The 14,864-nt window shown below is 30.0% G+C and overlaps 1 protein-coding gene and 1 long non-coding RNA gene across 2 annotated transcripts; one reads left to right on the forward strand and one right to left on the reverse strand.

The window, feature by feature from the left end:
* The first annotated feature begins 4,014 nt into the window (after window positions 1-4,014).
* Achl (La ribonucleoprotein translational regulator Achilles) lies at window positions 4,015-5,958 on the forward strand. The gene has a single exon (XM_014417366.3). It carries the CDS (start codon window positions 4,229-4,231, stop codon window positions 5,705-5,707), a length of 1,479 nt encoding a protein of 492 aa, XP_014272852.1. The 5' UTR covers window positions 4,015-4,228; the 3' UTR covers window positions 5,708-5,958.
* Window positions 5,959-9,186: 3,228 nt separating this feature from the next.
* On the reverse strand, window positions 9,187-11,354 carry LOC136796377 (uncharacterized). Its single transcript, XR_010844084.1, has 2 exons — window positions 11,126-11,354; window positions 9,187-10,152 (listed from the first exon to the last, which is right to left on the reverse strand). It is a non-coding gene; the product is annotated as an uncharacterized lncRNA (long non-coding RNA).
* Window positions 11,355-14,864: the final 3,510 nt, after the last annotated feature.

The raw sequence follows: 14,864 nt of genomic DNA on the forward strand, positions 1-14,864 counted from the left end.
ATTTTTTTCTTAAGGAAAAACTTTCATTTAACATCCATTAAAAAATTTGAATCGAATAATGTAACTAAAAACTAATCTTTTTTCATAGCAACTATACCTGAAATATTAAGAACAACTTTAATAATTAAATATACTATGTCGTTGATGACAAATAAAATTAATCTCAGCCAGGTGTTTTAAAATAATCATTATAATGATGACAATAACTCCTTACATAATATTTTTTATTAGCTTATTATGATATTTCATTAACATAATGCTAAAGGTATTGTAGCACCAAAAAAATAAATAAATGCTTCATTGATGAAACTTTGTAAACAACATTTCGTTAATCATGAGATTAAAGAATCCAAAAGATTCCATAAAAAATCTTATGATAAAAAGATATTTTCCAGGAGAGGAGAAGGGAGGATAAATGTGCCCGGTTTTATGAAATTATTACTTTTGATACGAGTGACGCATGTATCTTGTCATATTTTTAATTTTTTGCAAAAATACTGATTCCGATAGATAAATGGTAAAAGCGTCTGTCCAAAGTTTTTAAAAATATTTTTGTAATTTATTTTATAAAGTGTGATATATTATACTCCAAATATTCCAGTTTTTATAAGTAGGTCTCAAAAAATGTCTTCAAATTCGATCGAGTAGTTTTGTAAATAAGAGGGCAATGTTTTGAGACGGTTTTGCAAGACCAAAAAATAAATAACAATTATTACTATTATAAAAAAAAAAATTGGTCCATTGATGAAACTTTGTAAAAACGCTTATTTTTTTTTTTAGGAGGTTGAAGAACAAAAAGAGTCAATAAAATGTTGTATGGTCAAAGGATGTTTGTAGGGGAGGGGGGAGAATAAATGTGAGTATTTTTATGAAAAATTAGTTTTAGTGCAAGCGAAACATGTTTCTTGCATATTTTTTTTTTTTTTTCCACGCTGGAACTTGAAAAGTTGCTTTTCTTAAGTGGGTCTGGCAAAGTCATAGGTTGATCGAAAATGAAGACTAGTTTTCCGCATTTTGTAGGAAATTGTTCCTCAAAGTTAATTGTTAAATTTTCTCTTTTTATGTTATTTTATTTATTTATTTTTCATACAGATAGTTTGATTATGTTCATCTTGTCTATTCTTTTGTTTGTATATATTTTAAGAGAGTTTTTATTTTATTTTTTTAAATTTTTTTTATTATTTTTTTTTTTATTTATTTATTTTTTTATTTTAGTATGTATGAGATCATTCATCAACATTACCTATTGCCCACAACTGTGTGGCAGATTGTAATATCTATCAATAAATAAATCTATCAAATTTTCAAAAATTTTCTATTCGAAAAAATGCAGTTTTTATACAAATGACATGGGCATACGCAGCGGGGGGCAGGAGTACAAGAGCAATGTTTTGAGACGATTTTGCAAAACAAAAAATCAATCCTTAAAAAAATAAAAATTATTATTATTATAATTTTTATAACAGTGCAGATAAAATAGGAGATTAAAATCTCCACAAAGGTCCAGTGATGAAACTTTGTAAAAACACTTCGTGTTTTATGAGATTGAATAATCAAAAGAGTTCGTAAATTTTTTTATTGTGGAAGTATGTGTTTAGTGAGGGGGGGGGGAGAGGATAAATGTGGGTATTTTTATTAAATATTAGTTTTGGTTCGACTGATGCTCGTTTCTCTGGCATTTTTACATAATGCTGTAATTTAAATTGTATTTCTTTGTTTTCCTCGTTTTTCACAGAGTAACGAAAAGTGGCTTCTGTTTACGCGTGGTCTAGCGACGTAACAGGTCGATCAAAAATTAAATATAATGCACGCAATTTGTAGGAAATTTTCCATGCTTTAATTTGTAATTGATGTTTCGTATTTAGAAAATGCTTATTTTTAGAATTATAAATAAAACATGGCCAATGGCCACTGACTAACGAGCTGGAAAACCTGAGATTCGGAAAATCCCACAAAATTTGTAGAATCTTCAATAAAAAAACTTCTATACATTTTTATCCCCGAAAACGAAGCTCTATTTGAATCTTCGAGGTCTGGATTATTCTTTAGTGCTCTTTAATGGCGTCACAGATTACACTAAAATAAAATTTAATACACGCATTTTATAGTAATTTTTTTCTACCTCCTTTTTATATATAACTTTATGTCTAAAAATCCCTTTTTATTCTTCAACCTCATAAAAAACAAAGCGTTTTTACAAAGTTTCATCAATGTACCATCTTTTTTTTAATCTCCTGTTTTATCTGTACTGTAATGACATTTATAATAGTAATAATTTTTATTTATTTTTTGGTTTTGCAAAATCGTCTCAAAACATTGGCCTCTTATTTACAAAACTACTCAACCAAATTTGAGGAAAAATTTCTTAGACGTTTATAAACAACTAGAATAGAGTATAATATATTCTTGTAATACATCATAGTTAATAAAATAAATCTAAAAATATTTACACAAGACCTGGGATGGATGTTTGTAAATTTTTATCGGAATTATTATTGTCATAAAAAGTAAAATTACGTTCCAAAATAGACAAAAAATTTTTTTTTGAAACTCGTATGAATCATTCCATCTTAACAAGTAGTTGGACTCGACGGGGAATGGAACGCCATTTCATTGCATTAGAATAAGTGATCGTGTCTGAATACTTAATCATAATTAAAAACACTGGATGTTAGCAATAATATGTTTTTAGAACAACCCTCCTTATTCATTTTTATTGTTCATTTATTTTATTTTGTTGTTATTATTATTTTTTTATCTTCCAAATGTTCTTTACGACAGTTACTTAATTTAAAGATCTTTTAATTATTGAGTAATAACTATTACTAAAAAAAAAAAAAAAAGATTATATCATAAAAATTAAAACTAAGCTTCCTTAATTGGAATGTATTCAAGATTAGTTTTCTTAACTCAAAAAAAAAAGTAACCGTTTTGAAGAATATATTTCCTAATACGAAAAATATGTGCACCCTTATTATCATTATTATAAATTCCAAATCTTGAAATAAATGCTATCTTAAATTTTCAATCTTGTTCAACTACTATTTAATAGTTTTATCGATTAGCAGGTTGTTTACCCAAGAAAACAATTATTATTATTGTATAATATCTACGTGGTGAATATATATCAATAAACTACGTTTTCTACAAATTTTAGTCATAATTAAATGTAGTATTATTATCCATATTTATAACTATAGAAGAATAATTTGAAGACAGAGCAAACATAGGACAGAAAACTGACATGTAATAAATAATAACACGTTTTTATTATGTAATATTATTTTATAAGTTAAGCTTATAGAAAAACAAACTGAAAATAAGCATGGGTGTTACTATTTACATATTTTTATTATCAAAATAAGATACTGAACTGGTTATTGTTCAGTGACACATTAATATAAAAAATAATAAATAAATGATAATTCAATTAAAATTGTAGGATTCAACTGATCTGAAAGACAAATTAAAATCAATTTTAACTCTTGAATATCATAGACATAATTTTTGCTTTAAAAAATAAATCATAATAATACCAACAATATTTTTATTTATTTACTTTCTTTACATTACTGGCCGTCATGATTTGTCATTAAATCCTTTATCGTTAATATTCAGATAACATATAAATTAGAATTCATTTCAATACATTTATTACTAGATGCATGTTATTTTATTCTATAATACCTCCTTATATATTTTTTAAAAATGTTGTGTAGCATTATATAAGTTCAGAAAACTTATATAATATTTAAACTTATATATAGTTATAGAATTTTAAGCAGTAAAATGCTGTATATAATTTATTAAATAATCGGGAATAGTTAATTTTTTAATTATTTTGTAAAATAATGATTATTTTAAAGATAAAGATTGTCGAAGTGAAAATATAAATAAAACAGTTGAAATATAAACAATGTTTCGTGGCTGCTATGAAATTAGAAAGTTTTAGCCGACTCATTAAGTGTTCCAAGTTTAGAAAATATTGCGGTTGGGAGTCAATATGTCAGATAGAACATTTTTAGCTAAAACAACATTTCATTCTAGGTTCGGCCGTAAGTAGGTCACCGCCGAAACTGCTCTTACTTGAAGGGATTCAAGGTAGATAAAAGCAGACTAGAGGGAAGTAAGGCAAGGTTCATGACATTGAATCGCGGTGTATATAAGAGAGGAGTGGGGAGGGCGCCGGCAGTTAGTGCTGTGCGCGAGTGTGAGTGTGGATACCGGCATGCCACCAGGAGACGACGAGACGACGATCGCTCAGGCCGATCATGAACCGGTTCAACATAAGGACAGCTTTTCGTCTGTCGATAGCGTCTCCCCTCCGCAAGAGGAAAAGGGCATACAGGGAGACCTCTCAGAAGACGGCACCGCAGATGAATTGAAGAAATCCGTGGACGTTAATAAAACAGATAATTCTGAAGAAGAAGAATTCGTTCCTCCTGATGAAGAGCTTACACAGAAAATTATAGATCAGGTAGAATTTTATTTTTCTGACGTTAACATAACAAAAGATGCATTTTTGCTAAAACATGTTAAAAGAAACAAAGAAGGGTATGTTTCTTTAAAGTTGATTTCTAGTTTCAAAAGAGTAAAACACCTGGCAAAGGACTGGAGAGTTGTAGCTTATGCACTTGCCAAATCTAAAAAATTAGAAATAAACGAGGCTGGAACTAAACTCAGGAGAGTCGATCCCTTGCCTCCTTATGACCAAACTACTCCATCCAGAACAGTTGTAGCAATAGATTTGCCTTTAGAAAAACCAACTATTGAAAATGTAGCCGAAATGTTCAAAAGTTGTGGTGAAATCGCTCTTATCCGTATATTACGCCCCGGGAATCCAATACCGGCTGATGTCAGGAATTTTGTGAACAAGCATCCTGAAATGAATGGGAAAATTTCGGCTCTTGTAGAGTTTGAAAGAACAGAATCAGCTCATAATGCTCTTCAAAAAGATTCGAATTGGAGAAATGCTGAAAATATGAAAGTATTGGAACTCAATGCACCACCTTCTGTTGACAAAAAGAAGAAGATGAAAAAAGTACCTAGATCCTTCGATATGGACTATTCTTCATCATGTGCTAGTGGCTCTGAAGCTGAGGAAAGGAGGTTCCGCTTACAGCGGCGATGTTCCTCACCTCATATTTCGGGATCTGAAAGTCCATGGATGCAAAGAAGATGGTCTAGAGATTCTGGTACAGACAGTTCGAGTTCTTACTCACGTTCTAGATCTAACAGTGGTATGTTTTTCATTCCTGATTATGTGAGACGTATGTCATCAGATTCTTGTTCAGACAGTTATGGATCAAGGTCTAGATCCAACAGCCGAGTATCCTTGTCAGATATCCGCCGATTATCTATTTCCAGTAAAGATTCTGATTGCTATTGTTGTCATGGAGATTGTGGAAGAAGAGGTTCTTTAGGAAAAGATTCTGGATCTGAAGGCTACGGATCATCAAGATCAAGAGCTAATAGTGGAGCATCGGACATAAGAAGAAGTTCAATTGAATATTATTGCTTACCTAAAGGTAAAGAAGGAAGAATGGCACAAGATGGATACTGGGATCAAGGAAGACGTTTCCCTTGTAGAGAACAAGAAGGAGAGAGAATGAAAACAAGAGAAAATGTCATTCGAATGCCAAGGGGCCCAGATGGTGGTCGAGGCTTCATTCCCTCTAAGCCATCTTGTCATACACTAATTGAATGAAAAAAATTCTCATTATTCTTAATTAATGTTTTAAATTTTCAATCCCAAAATGAAAAATATAAAGTGTGGTGTTTTCTCAATAAGCAAAAGCAGAAAAAGTGTAATAACCTTTTAACGATTATTTATAAAAGTGATGAAGAGCTCATAAGCAGTTGAGCAACTTAATTTTGTATATATTTATTTGTTATTTAAAATTTATTTATTTTTAGGACTTAAGTATTGTTTATTGTTGGTAATTAAATTTTATTGTAAAATAATTACTGTGTCTTTTTTTTAATAATAATTTTCCTCTACATAAAAATAATATCATATAGGATTATTAAAATGATTAAAATTAATCATTGATATATTTTGGTTTTATTTGGTTTGAATTCCTCAAGAAAAATTAAAATTTTCTTAACTCATTTGAAACATGTATTGTGAATTATAAGGTTTTATTAATTTTTTTATATTTACATCTAAAAATTATCAACAATCATAAGTTAAGTAATTAAAGGAAAACCAAATAGCTGATAACAGAGCATAGCCAGCTATAAAAACAGAAATTTGTAAAATAACTATAAGTCGAAAATTATTGAACAAATTTTTCTGTTTGGAACCATTGCCAAAAAAGATTGAATAAAACCATGCATTTTAAAGTAATATAATGTCTGGTTGATCGATTTCTTTTTGAAAAACACCAATGCTAAGTTTAGTAATTATTAAAACAATCATAGAATTAATATTGAGCACACCACATAAATAATAATATAATAAATAATGGTTTAATATTATTTTGAATATTTTTTTAATTAAATTTTACATGAAAAAAGTAATATTATATAATTTTAGTATCCACAAAACAAAAGAGCAAGTTTAAGCTATTAACAAAGACTAAATAGAATTTGTTACATAAGTTATAAATATTATTTATTAGGATATAATGATATAAACATATTAACAGTAGTTTGAGGGGCAAGACTGATGACGATTTTGAAAATTAAATATTTGCATATACTATCATTGACCTGTGATTTCTTCACAGAAAAATTGTACATTTTCCTAACTTTTCTGCATCTATATCTTTTTTTTTTGTGAGGATGTATCTGCTGTAAATTAAAATGATCATTCTTAATTAATATGATTAACTAATTTATGGAATATCATCAGTATTCTTTATTATATACATATATAGTTTTTTTAATTATATACACTTAGTCCAACACTATTTTTTTAATACTATCATTTTATCATTCAACTTAAAAGTTTATTTTTTAAAATACTTTTTTTCCAAATCAAATAACTGGAGTAAAACATGAATTTATGTTACAAAATTTATTAATTACTTTAATGATTAAGTACTTTAAATTACTCTTACTACTTTTTATAATTTACTCAATTATTTATAGTCTTCTTAAATTTACTTCATAGTAACAAATCATTAAACAAGAATACTCTACACTGAAATACTTTAAATATATTTTGTCATTTAAATTGTTCTCTAAAAATTCATAGAATAAGTAGGATTTAAAATTATAATAAGTACATATAGTCTGAACTAAAGTTGGTTGGGGGTTGCGGTCCAGAAAAAAACAAAAAGTGCAAACTTATTTTTAATGTGTGTTCAATTTTTGGCCTAAGTCGAAGGCCTTCATCAGGATGATGAGTATAAAATTGGAAAGCCTGGGATGACATCTCTGCCATAATAACTATAAACCTACAACTGCTATAAACAGAGATCATATAAATATAAGTAAACAAATTTCAATTATAACTTAAACCTCATGTTAACTTCATCATCACATGAACAAAATGAATTATAAAATAGCAGAATTAAAAAAAAAAGTTAATACATAAAACAGCATAAACCAAAAGTATAATAATTAATCAAAATTATAATAACATAACAAATTAAGTAAATCTTAGAAGTATTCTACACTAAAAATATATATAAATCATACCTTTGATAAAAGTTTAATTAATAAAAATCTATCTCTCCAAAATAAAATAAATAATGATAAAAATAATACAAGTTTTATGACTAAATTTTAATTTAGGATATAATTGTTTTATTAATAAAGGTAAATCAAGATCTAATAATATCATGTTCAAAAAAATTGGGTTGATGATAAATACATAAATTTTTTATATCAAAACTTAAAACAATTCAGCTATGCTTCTTAAGCAATAATTCATTGGTATTAATAGAGATTATTGGATATAAAAAATACAACTACAACCTGACTAATATTTAATATAAATAATGGACCAAAAATTTACTTTTACTTAATTAATTCTACACTGAAAATGTTATTTTCTTTTATTACTAAGCAGTATGTAGATTGCACAGAGTAGATACATTGTTAAATGTTACATTACTATACTCATATATGAGCAGCATTAATCAATTATAAAATATCAATAAGAGTCAAGGTACCAAGTTAATTTTGAGGAGAAGGGAATAAAGCACCATTTTTGAATGGCAAAGACAATTATAATGAACATTGCTACACATGTTTTTCATTAGCTGAGAAGAAATAAACAAAACTAAAGATTTTTGGGGAGAGGGGCATTGACACAATTTTGAATGACTAGAATAAACTCAATAAAACTTTCTACCCATAATTTTCAGTGCCAAAAGAAATACAATTGCAATACATCAGCACTCCACAATCAATTTCTGGAATGAGGAGGGGAACGGAAATTCAAGAACTACTTTGGAACCACTGAGCAAATTTTAAAGGAATGTAACCAATTTATTTGCTATTCAACTATAAATACTATAATGGTTAGGCAGCCTCATCTCTTTAGTTTGTAGATCTATGAACCTTCATTAAAAAAATGAGACTAATTTTGAAAAATCATGAGATTGATGTTTCTTCAAAATGGCTTATGTGATTATATTGAAACTGAGCATATATCTTCCTAATGGATTGACTATTATATCGCATATTCAATGTAATACTAACATATCTTAAGAAAGAAAATTATTTTTAAGTAATAATAATTTTTAATTCAAGACAGTTGATTCCTATTTGATGAAAAATTTGAATGAAAACCTAACTTAAACAAATAATAAATTATTTAAGTCTCACTAGACAGTAAGCAAAATTGAGTTATAATATTGAGTGAGATTTTAGAACTCCCATTATCTCAAAAGTTAGATTTTTGATTCATTTCAGTATGTCATTAAGGGTGTGATATATATTTCAAGGATGAATCATACCTCCTTTCTAAAGCAGTTACAGCATCATTTTTGGAAAATTAGACCATTTTTTTTTTAGTTCGACACACATTTTTTCTTCACCTATTAAAAACACCATAGGGTGAAATAAAAACCCCAGTTTAAACCTTCTGGAAAAGTTAGGTGTTCCATAAAACTAATAGTAGTCATAACCTGTTCATAGAATAAAAAATAAATCATGCCTACAAATAAATATTTGAATGTTAATCAATATTTAGAGGTATACTCATACATTTAAAAAGTGAATATATTACTATTTTTAGGTGATATTTTATTGTACATCTCAAAAAAAATATGTATTACATTTGATGCTCGATAGTTGTTGAAAATAGTTCCAGTTGACGTTATCACTATATAGGTTTGTTTTTTAGTTTGCTTTTTTTCCAAAAATAAATTCATGACAAATGGAATTCACAGAAATTAAGCAGTGAAATGAGCCTAAGAAACAAAAGAGAGGCTGAAATGCAATCAGAGGAAGATCACAGAATATATTTACTCTATTATCTTCCTCTTGTTGAATTAAAGCATTTACTTTGATTCTTAAACTTCCTTTTTCATAAAATCAGAAAGAAAGGATATTGTTGTTTTTGGGAGATATTTTATTGTACATGTCAATATAAGTATGTTGTATTTTAAATACTCAATATTTTTTTTTTGTTTTTGTTTTACTTCTATGCAATATTTATAGATCCATTAAATTCATAAGAGCAAAGGGGATGTATAAATTAAGCAGTGAAATGAGCTTAAGAAATAAAGGAAAGGGTGGAATTCAACGAGAGAAAGATAGAATAACTTAGATAAATAAATCCAGAGATCTCTTCTATAATTGAAATGAAAAACCATCAGTAAGATATTAAAAACTTAAATGATCCTGGCTGAATTAAATTGATAACCAATTCTTGAACCCAAAAGAATTGAATAAATAAAAAAATTAAATGTTTGGAACTATTAAGACAGTTTTAGAAGGAAATAGAATACAGGTAAGTTGTACATAATGATGATACACGTGAATGAAGCTTTGAAGTAATAAATAAATCTAAACATATGATATTGATTAATAATAATTATTATTATTTATCATTGTGTGCAAATTTATATAAAAAATAATTCATAAGAATAGAATACGGTTCACCATGAAATAAATAAATAATAATAAATAACAATATTAATTTCCAAATAATGTTTTGATGAGTGTAGCCACTAGCCCTGAGAATTAGCAAAGCTGTAACAAAACGATAAATACTGAAATAAGATATTTGACCATATCAAGTAGATTGTAGGAAGATAGTCCGGTTGGCAGTCAATAAAGGTACAAAACAGTAGAAAAACTATTTAATGGTAATCAATGTTTCGCCCTACTTTACAGAGGTTCCTTCATAAGGGCTGATCCTTTTGTAAAAAGGTTGTTAGTTTTTCAACTATTCTGAACCTTTATTAACCACAACCCAGACTAGCTTCCTACAAAACAATAAATACATAAAGGTAAAAATGAATGAACTAAGTGGAGAAGAACACTAATCTGTGAAGCATTTTGGATACTCTGAAGAAATATTTTATCAATGACAAGATTATAGAGGTTATTATCTAAAAATGTGTGTTCTTTAATAGTATCTTGGTACACAGGGATAAAGGTTGTTTTGTTTTTCTTTATTCCTCTAAGAGAAGATTAAATGCTGTCTCTGAGCTGAAATTTGTAAAGTTTAAACTCTTTCTATTTTTAATCATACTTCCAACTCTCTATTTCTATTATTAATATCAATCTGGATGGACCCAAGATGACCAATGTACCTTTGAACTCACTATGATCGCTTTTAAGGGATTCATTGTTGGCTTACAGTGTTTAAATTTCTTCTAGAACAAATATCATAAGATAAATAGAATATAAGTACCGTGTGGGAGAAGTGAAAATAGGTGTGTCCCCCACCTTTATTTGGTTAATAAATCTGTAATCGTTGGCATTCTATACACTAATGAGACTGAAATATCATAGAAAAATTATATAATTGTTAACTCTGGTAACATCTCTTTTCATCTCAATAGATTTTCCTAAGTAATTTCTTTTGGAAATGTCGTCAATGTAAAAAGAAGTGAAGTGATAATAATGTTTCCGTTACTATGTATTTGACTCAGTATATTTGTTCATTTTTACCATATGCAGCTTCTAAACAACCTCTAGAAATCTTAATCCACTTAACTGCAGTATTTAGGTCACATCAACTTTCTTACATGCACTTCCATTCAACATTTACATTTTTATCTTATTATTATTTATTTTTTATCTCGAATTAAACAAATTTGTATCTTTGAAAATGTTTTCCTAAACAAAATTATTTTTACTCAAAAAAATTAAGGTTCCGAAGTTACGTTTGTTTATATAATTCATAAACATAAATCTGCCGCGACACCGCTATCTCCTGGATTATATTATAACCACTCTGAGCCGCGTACTAGGGCCGACATGACGTGATCTATCAGCTAAAATGTGAACTACGATCGGCAGATAAACGTCATATATTGATATATCTACTATTTCATGTAAATGATTTGATTTAACAAATGCAATTACTATGTCATGTGTCGTAATATTCATAAATATATTACTAGAATCAATGAAGATTACAACAGAACCTTCAGATCTGTAACATCTTATAGGTGCTTATAGGAGCCACCTTATAATGCCGTAAGGCAATTCAAGATAAAATGTATGTAGTGTATATATAATTCTTAGTTTGTAAGTACTATATATAATTGTATTTGTTTAAGTAAATAAATACGGGATATAAGAAAAAAAAAAAAAGTGAATTTCCCAAGGAGGCCCCTCACCTCCGTATTTAAAATAGCACCCTTTTTTAGAATTGATATCTCATAAATAACAAACATAACAGGTAACCTTAAAATACCAAAGGTAGCAAAAGGTAAGACCCAAAACGAATTACTTTCTTTTTCACAGTAATGCACGTTTTCTTTCTGTTTTAGAGGGATCGGGAAAAAAAAAAAAAAAGTGAATTTCCCCGTCTAGGATTCTTCCTCTTAGAAGGCAGTAAGTAATAATATACTTTAGTAGTAATGTGTATTGTTTTATTATTCCACTCTGCCTTCACTGGATCTCTCCTCCTTTATATAGTTTCTGTCCTTTCGTCAGGACCTGCAGCGTGTACCTGTAGGACTGGCTATACTCTGGAATGTAAGTGAATACCATACGAAGTGGATTTTCATTCTGGGAGGATTTACGGCAAATATCCTTGAAACTCGCCAATCATCCTGCCCATTCACCTCCTATCCAGATACCTAACCTATTGAACATGCACTGCAGAGACCTTCTGATGTAAAGTACCCCATCTTTTAAATACAGAGGGAGTATAACTATGGCGAATAACAGTAGGACTTGCCATCCCCTTCACGACCGGAAGAGAATGTTTTACGAAGTGGAGTTTCCATCCTGCGAGGATTTAAAGTAAACATCCGGTCAATTCACCTCCTATTACCTAATCCTACCTAACCTTTTGATGATGCATTCTATAGGCCTTTTGTTGTAGAGTGTCTCACCTCTTAAATTGGTGCCAATAATAATTATACAAAGTCACCTCCACATTAAATATTGTGTGTCAGTGCCTATAGTCACCTACAGACGACACACATTCTAAATCCATTAACAACTTTTTTTTTTTTTTGTAAAATCCATATTTTTGTGTAATTTAGACACAAAAAACAAAACAAAAAGGAAACAAATATTTACTTGGATCTCATAGGTATTGAAGGGTTAAAACAAAAGATATGGACTATATATCTACGCTTTGATTTTTGCATTAGGAATCTTAAATATGTAGAACATTGCCAGCTAACACAGGGTCTGATTTAAAGCAAGTAGTGTTTGTGATCAATCACATTTGACCAAGACTATTAAAAATCTTTTGGTACTAATAAATAAGTTTTTAACTATTTGTGTTTCTCATTGATCGCACCATCAACTATCTTCTTCACATAAATGATCGACGGGATCCACATAATGCTATTTTAAGGAAACATAATTCGTTTTCTCTTCTCGTAGGAGGCCGAAAAGTACACCAACCCACTAAGACTTGCTACTGTTACGTGAGCAACAGAATTACCATCTTTTGTTACTCCAAACAGGGCTATTTTCTATTGTCACCAACCTTCTGCTTTGCTGTAGCCAGAGGTATCGATTACAGGCTGGGGATAATTTATCCCATAAATTATACCTCATTTCCTAATGGATTAATAAAAATCCTCTGTAGTAAAACTCTAAAAAAAAATATATTAAATTTATGGTTTTTAAGTGAGAACGTTTTAGAGGGAGGGATACGTACATTTTCACCGCTAAGTACCATCTGTAGTCTATTGATGCACCATTTTGGCGGGTCAAGACTGTGACAAGAGACCGCTTTAACTTAGAGTAATTCGTCTAAAAAATAACCAATGGGCAGGGTCAAAGACAGAGCCCTGTGTGGACATTCGCTCTCTACCCTCAAACAAAATTATTCGAAGCTTCTTTCTTTTTATCCTCATTCTACTCTCAAGGTAACCTCTCAGAAGAACATACAAATTGCTTGCATTTCTGCAATTTCTGGAGCACACTTGGCCACCAAACGCTATCGAAGAGGATGACAAATTTAAGGAGGATTTATATGATTTTTGTTAATATGAAGACTGAAGAAAGTAACCCAAAAAAACCGGTTATGTGGCACACAATCCTCTGTCTTTATCACCCGTTACTATTTACCCCCTTTCTATTAAAAAATAGTAAATATAAATGTTAAGATTGGTTTTCAAGAGATAATACTGGATAAAATTAGACATTGTTAGGAATAAAATTTACTCAAGGCTGCCTTTAATGTAAAATCGAATAACGCTTCCCTTATAGGGTTAAAATACTATGATAGCATCAAACCTGGAAAATCTTAGAGAAAGTGAAAGACTTTATTAAAATACAAAATTGTGATGCCCAACTTCATTGAATTGCTAATTACACAGCATACTTATTGTAGTCTAATCAGACAATATGTTTAATCTTACAATAAAGAATCAGCCTTCTTAAAGTATACAATAATAATTATAAACATTAATAATATATAACTCAAGAACATGACTTTTTTTGGTTCTGCTATCTTCATCAATATCAACGCCCAATCTATCGGCACATTCAGCAATCTCGGCTTAATAATCGAGAATGGACTAGAACAGAGCATCGGGAACATTTGACAGCCACTGAGCAATGGACCAGTGTTGTGGGGGAGCCTCCCATTGGCAGCAGATCAAGCCTAAACCTCGGTGCCTCCTCGGAGCGTAAAACATCGCCGTGGAGGTGTTCACTGGGAGCTCTATAATGGCTTTAACACTTCTGCGAATCATTGTGTTGATGCCATCTAAGATTTCAGGACGTAGCTTTGTGAGGGGAGCAGTTTGGAGAGGGCAAGGGATCCGGGAATACATATTGTTTGACAATGTTGACCTTTTGCTCTGGCTTAAGCAAGCATAAGGTGACGAGCCTATCCAGATTCTTATTTTACTTTGTCACCGAATCTTAGTTGAACTGTAGTTCCCCCCGAAAATGTGCATCCTAAATATTTTATAGTGTCGCCTTCTTTCATTGTTTGGATGCTATATCCGTTCTTAAGAGAGAGCTTCGTCGCTTCCAGCTCTCCTTTACATATGACGATGCCCACACTCTTTTGAGGATTCCATTCCAAACCGATTTCGTTGAACGTCCTCTGTACGCTGTCGATGGATCTTTCCGCAGCAACCCTGTCGCAAGCTGAAACCGCCAGGTCATCCGTGAACCTTGTGAGGACCACACAACCTTGGTCACTAATTGAGCTTATATCCATATTTACTTACAAAATTTTGCTCACATAGGTCGCGGTTTAGATGGTCTATGGCCAGGTTGAATATAGAAGACGACAAGGGGCCGCCTTG

The sequence above is a fragment of the Halyomorpha halys genome, unplaced genomic scaffold, assembly GCF_000696795.3.
Source record: "Halyomorpha halys isolate HHAL.00 unplaced genomic scaffold, Hhal_1.1 Scaffold154.1, whole genome shotgun sequence".
NCBI classification, from domain to species: Eukaryota; Metazoa; Arthropoda; class Insecta; order Hemiptera; family Pentatomidae; genus Halyomorpha; species Halyomorpha halys.

Coding starts and splice junctions, on each gene's coding strand:
- Achl (XM_014417366.3), top strand. CDS start 4,229: ATGCCACCAGGAGACGACGAGACGACGATCGCTCAGGCCGATCATGAA.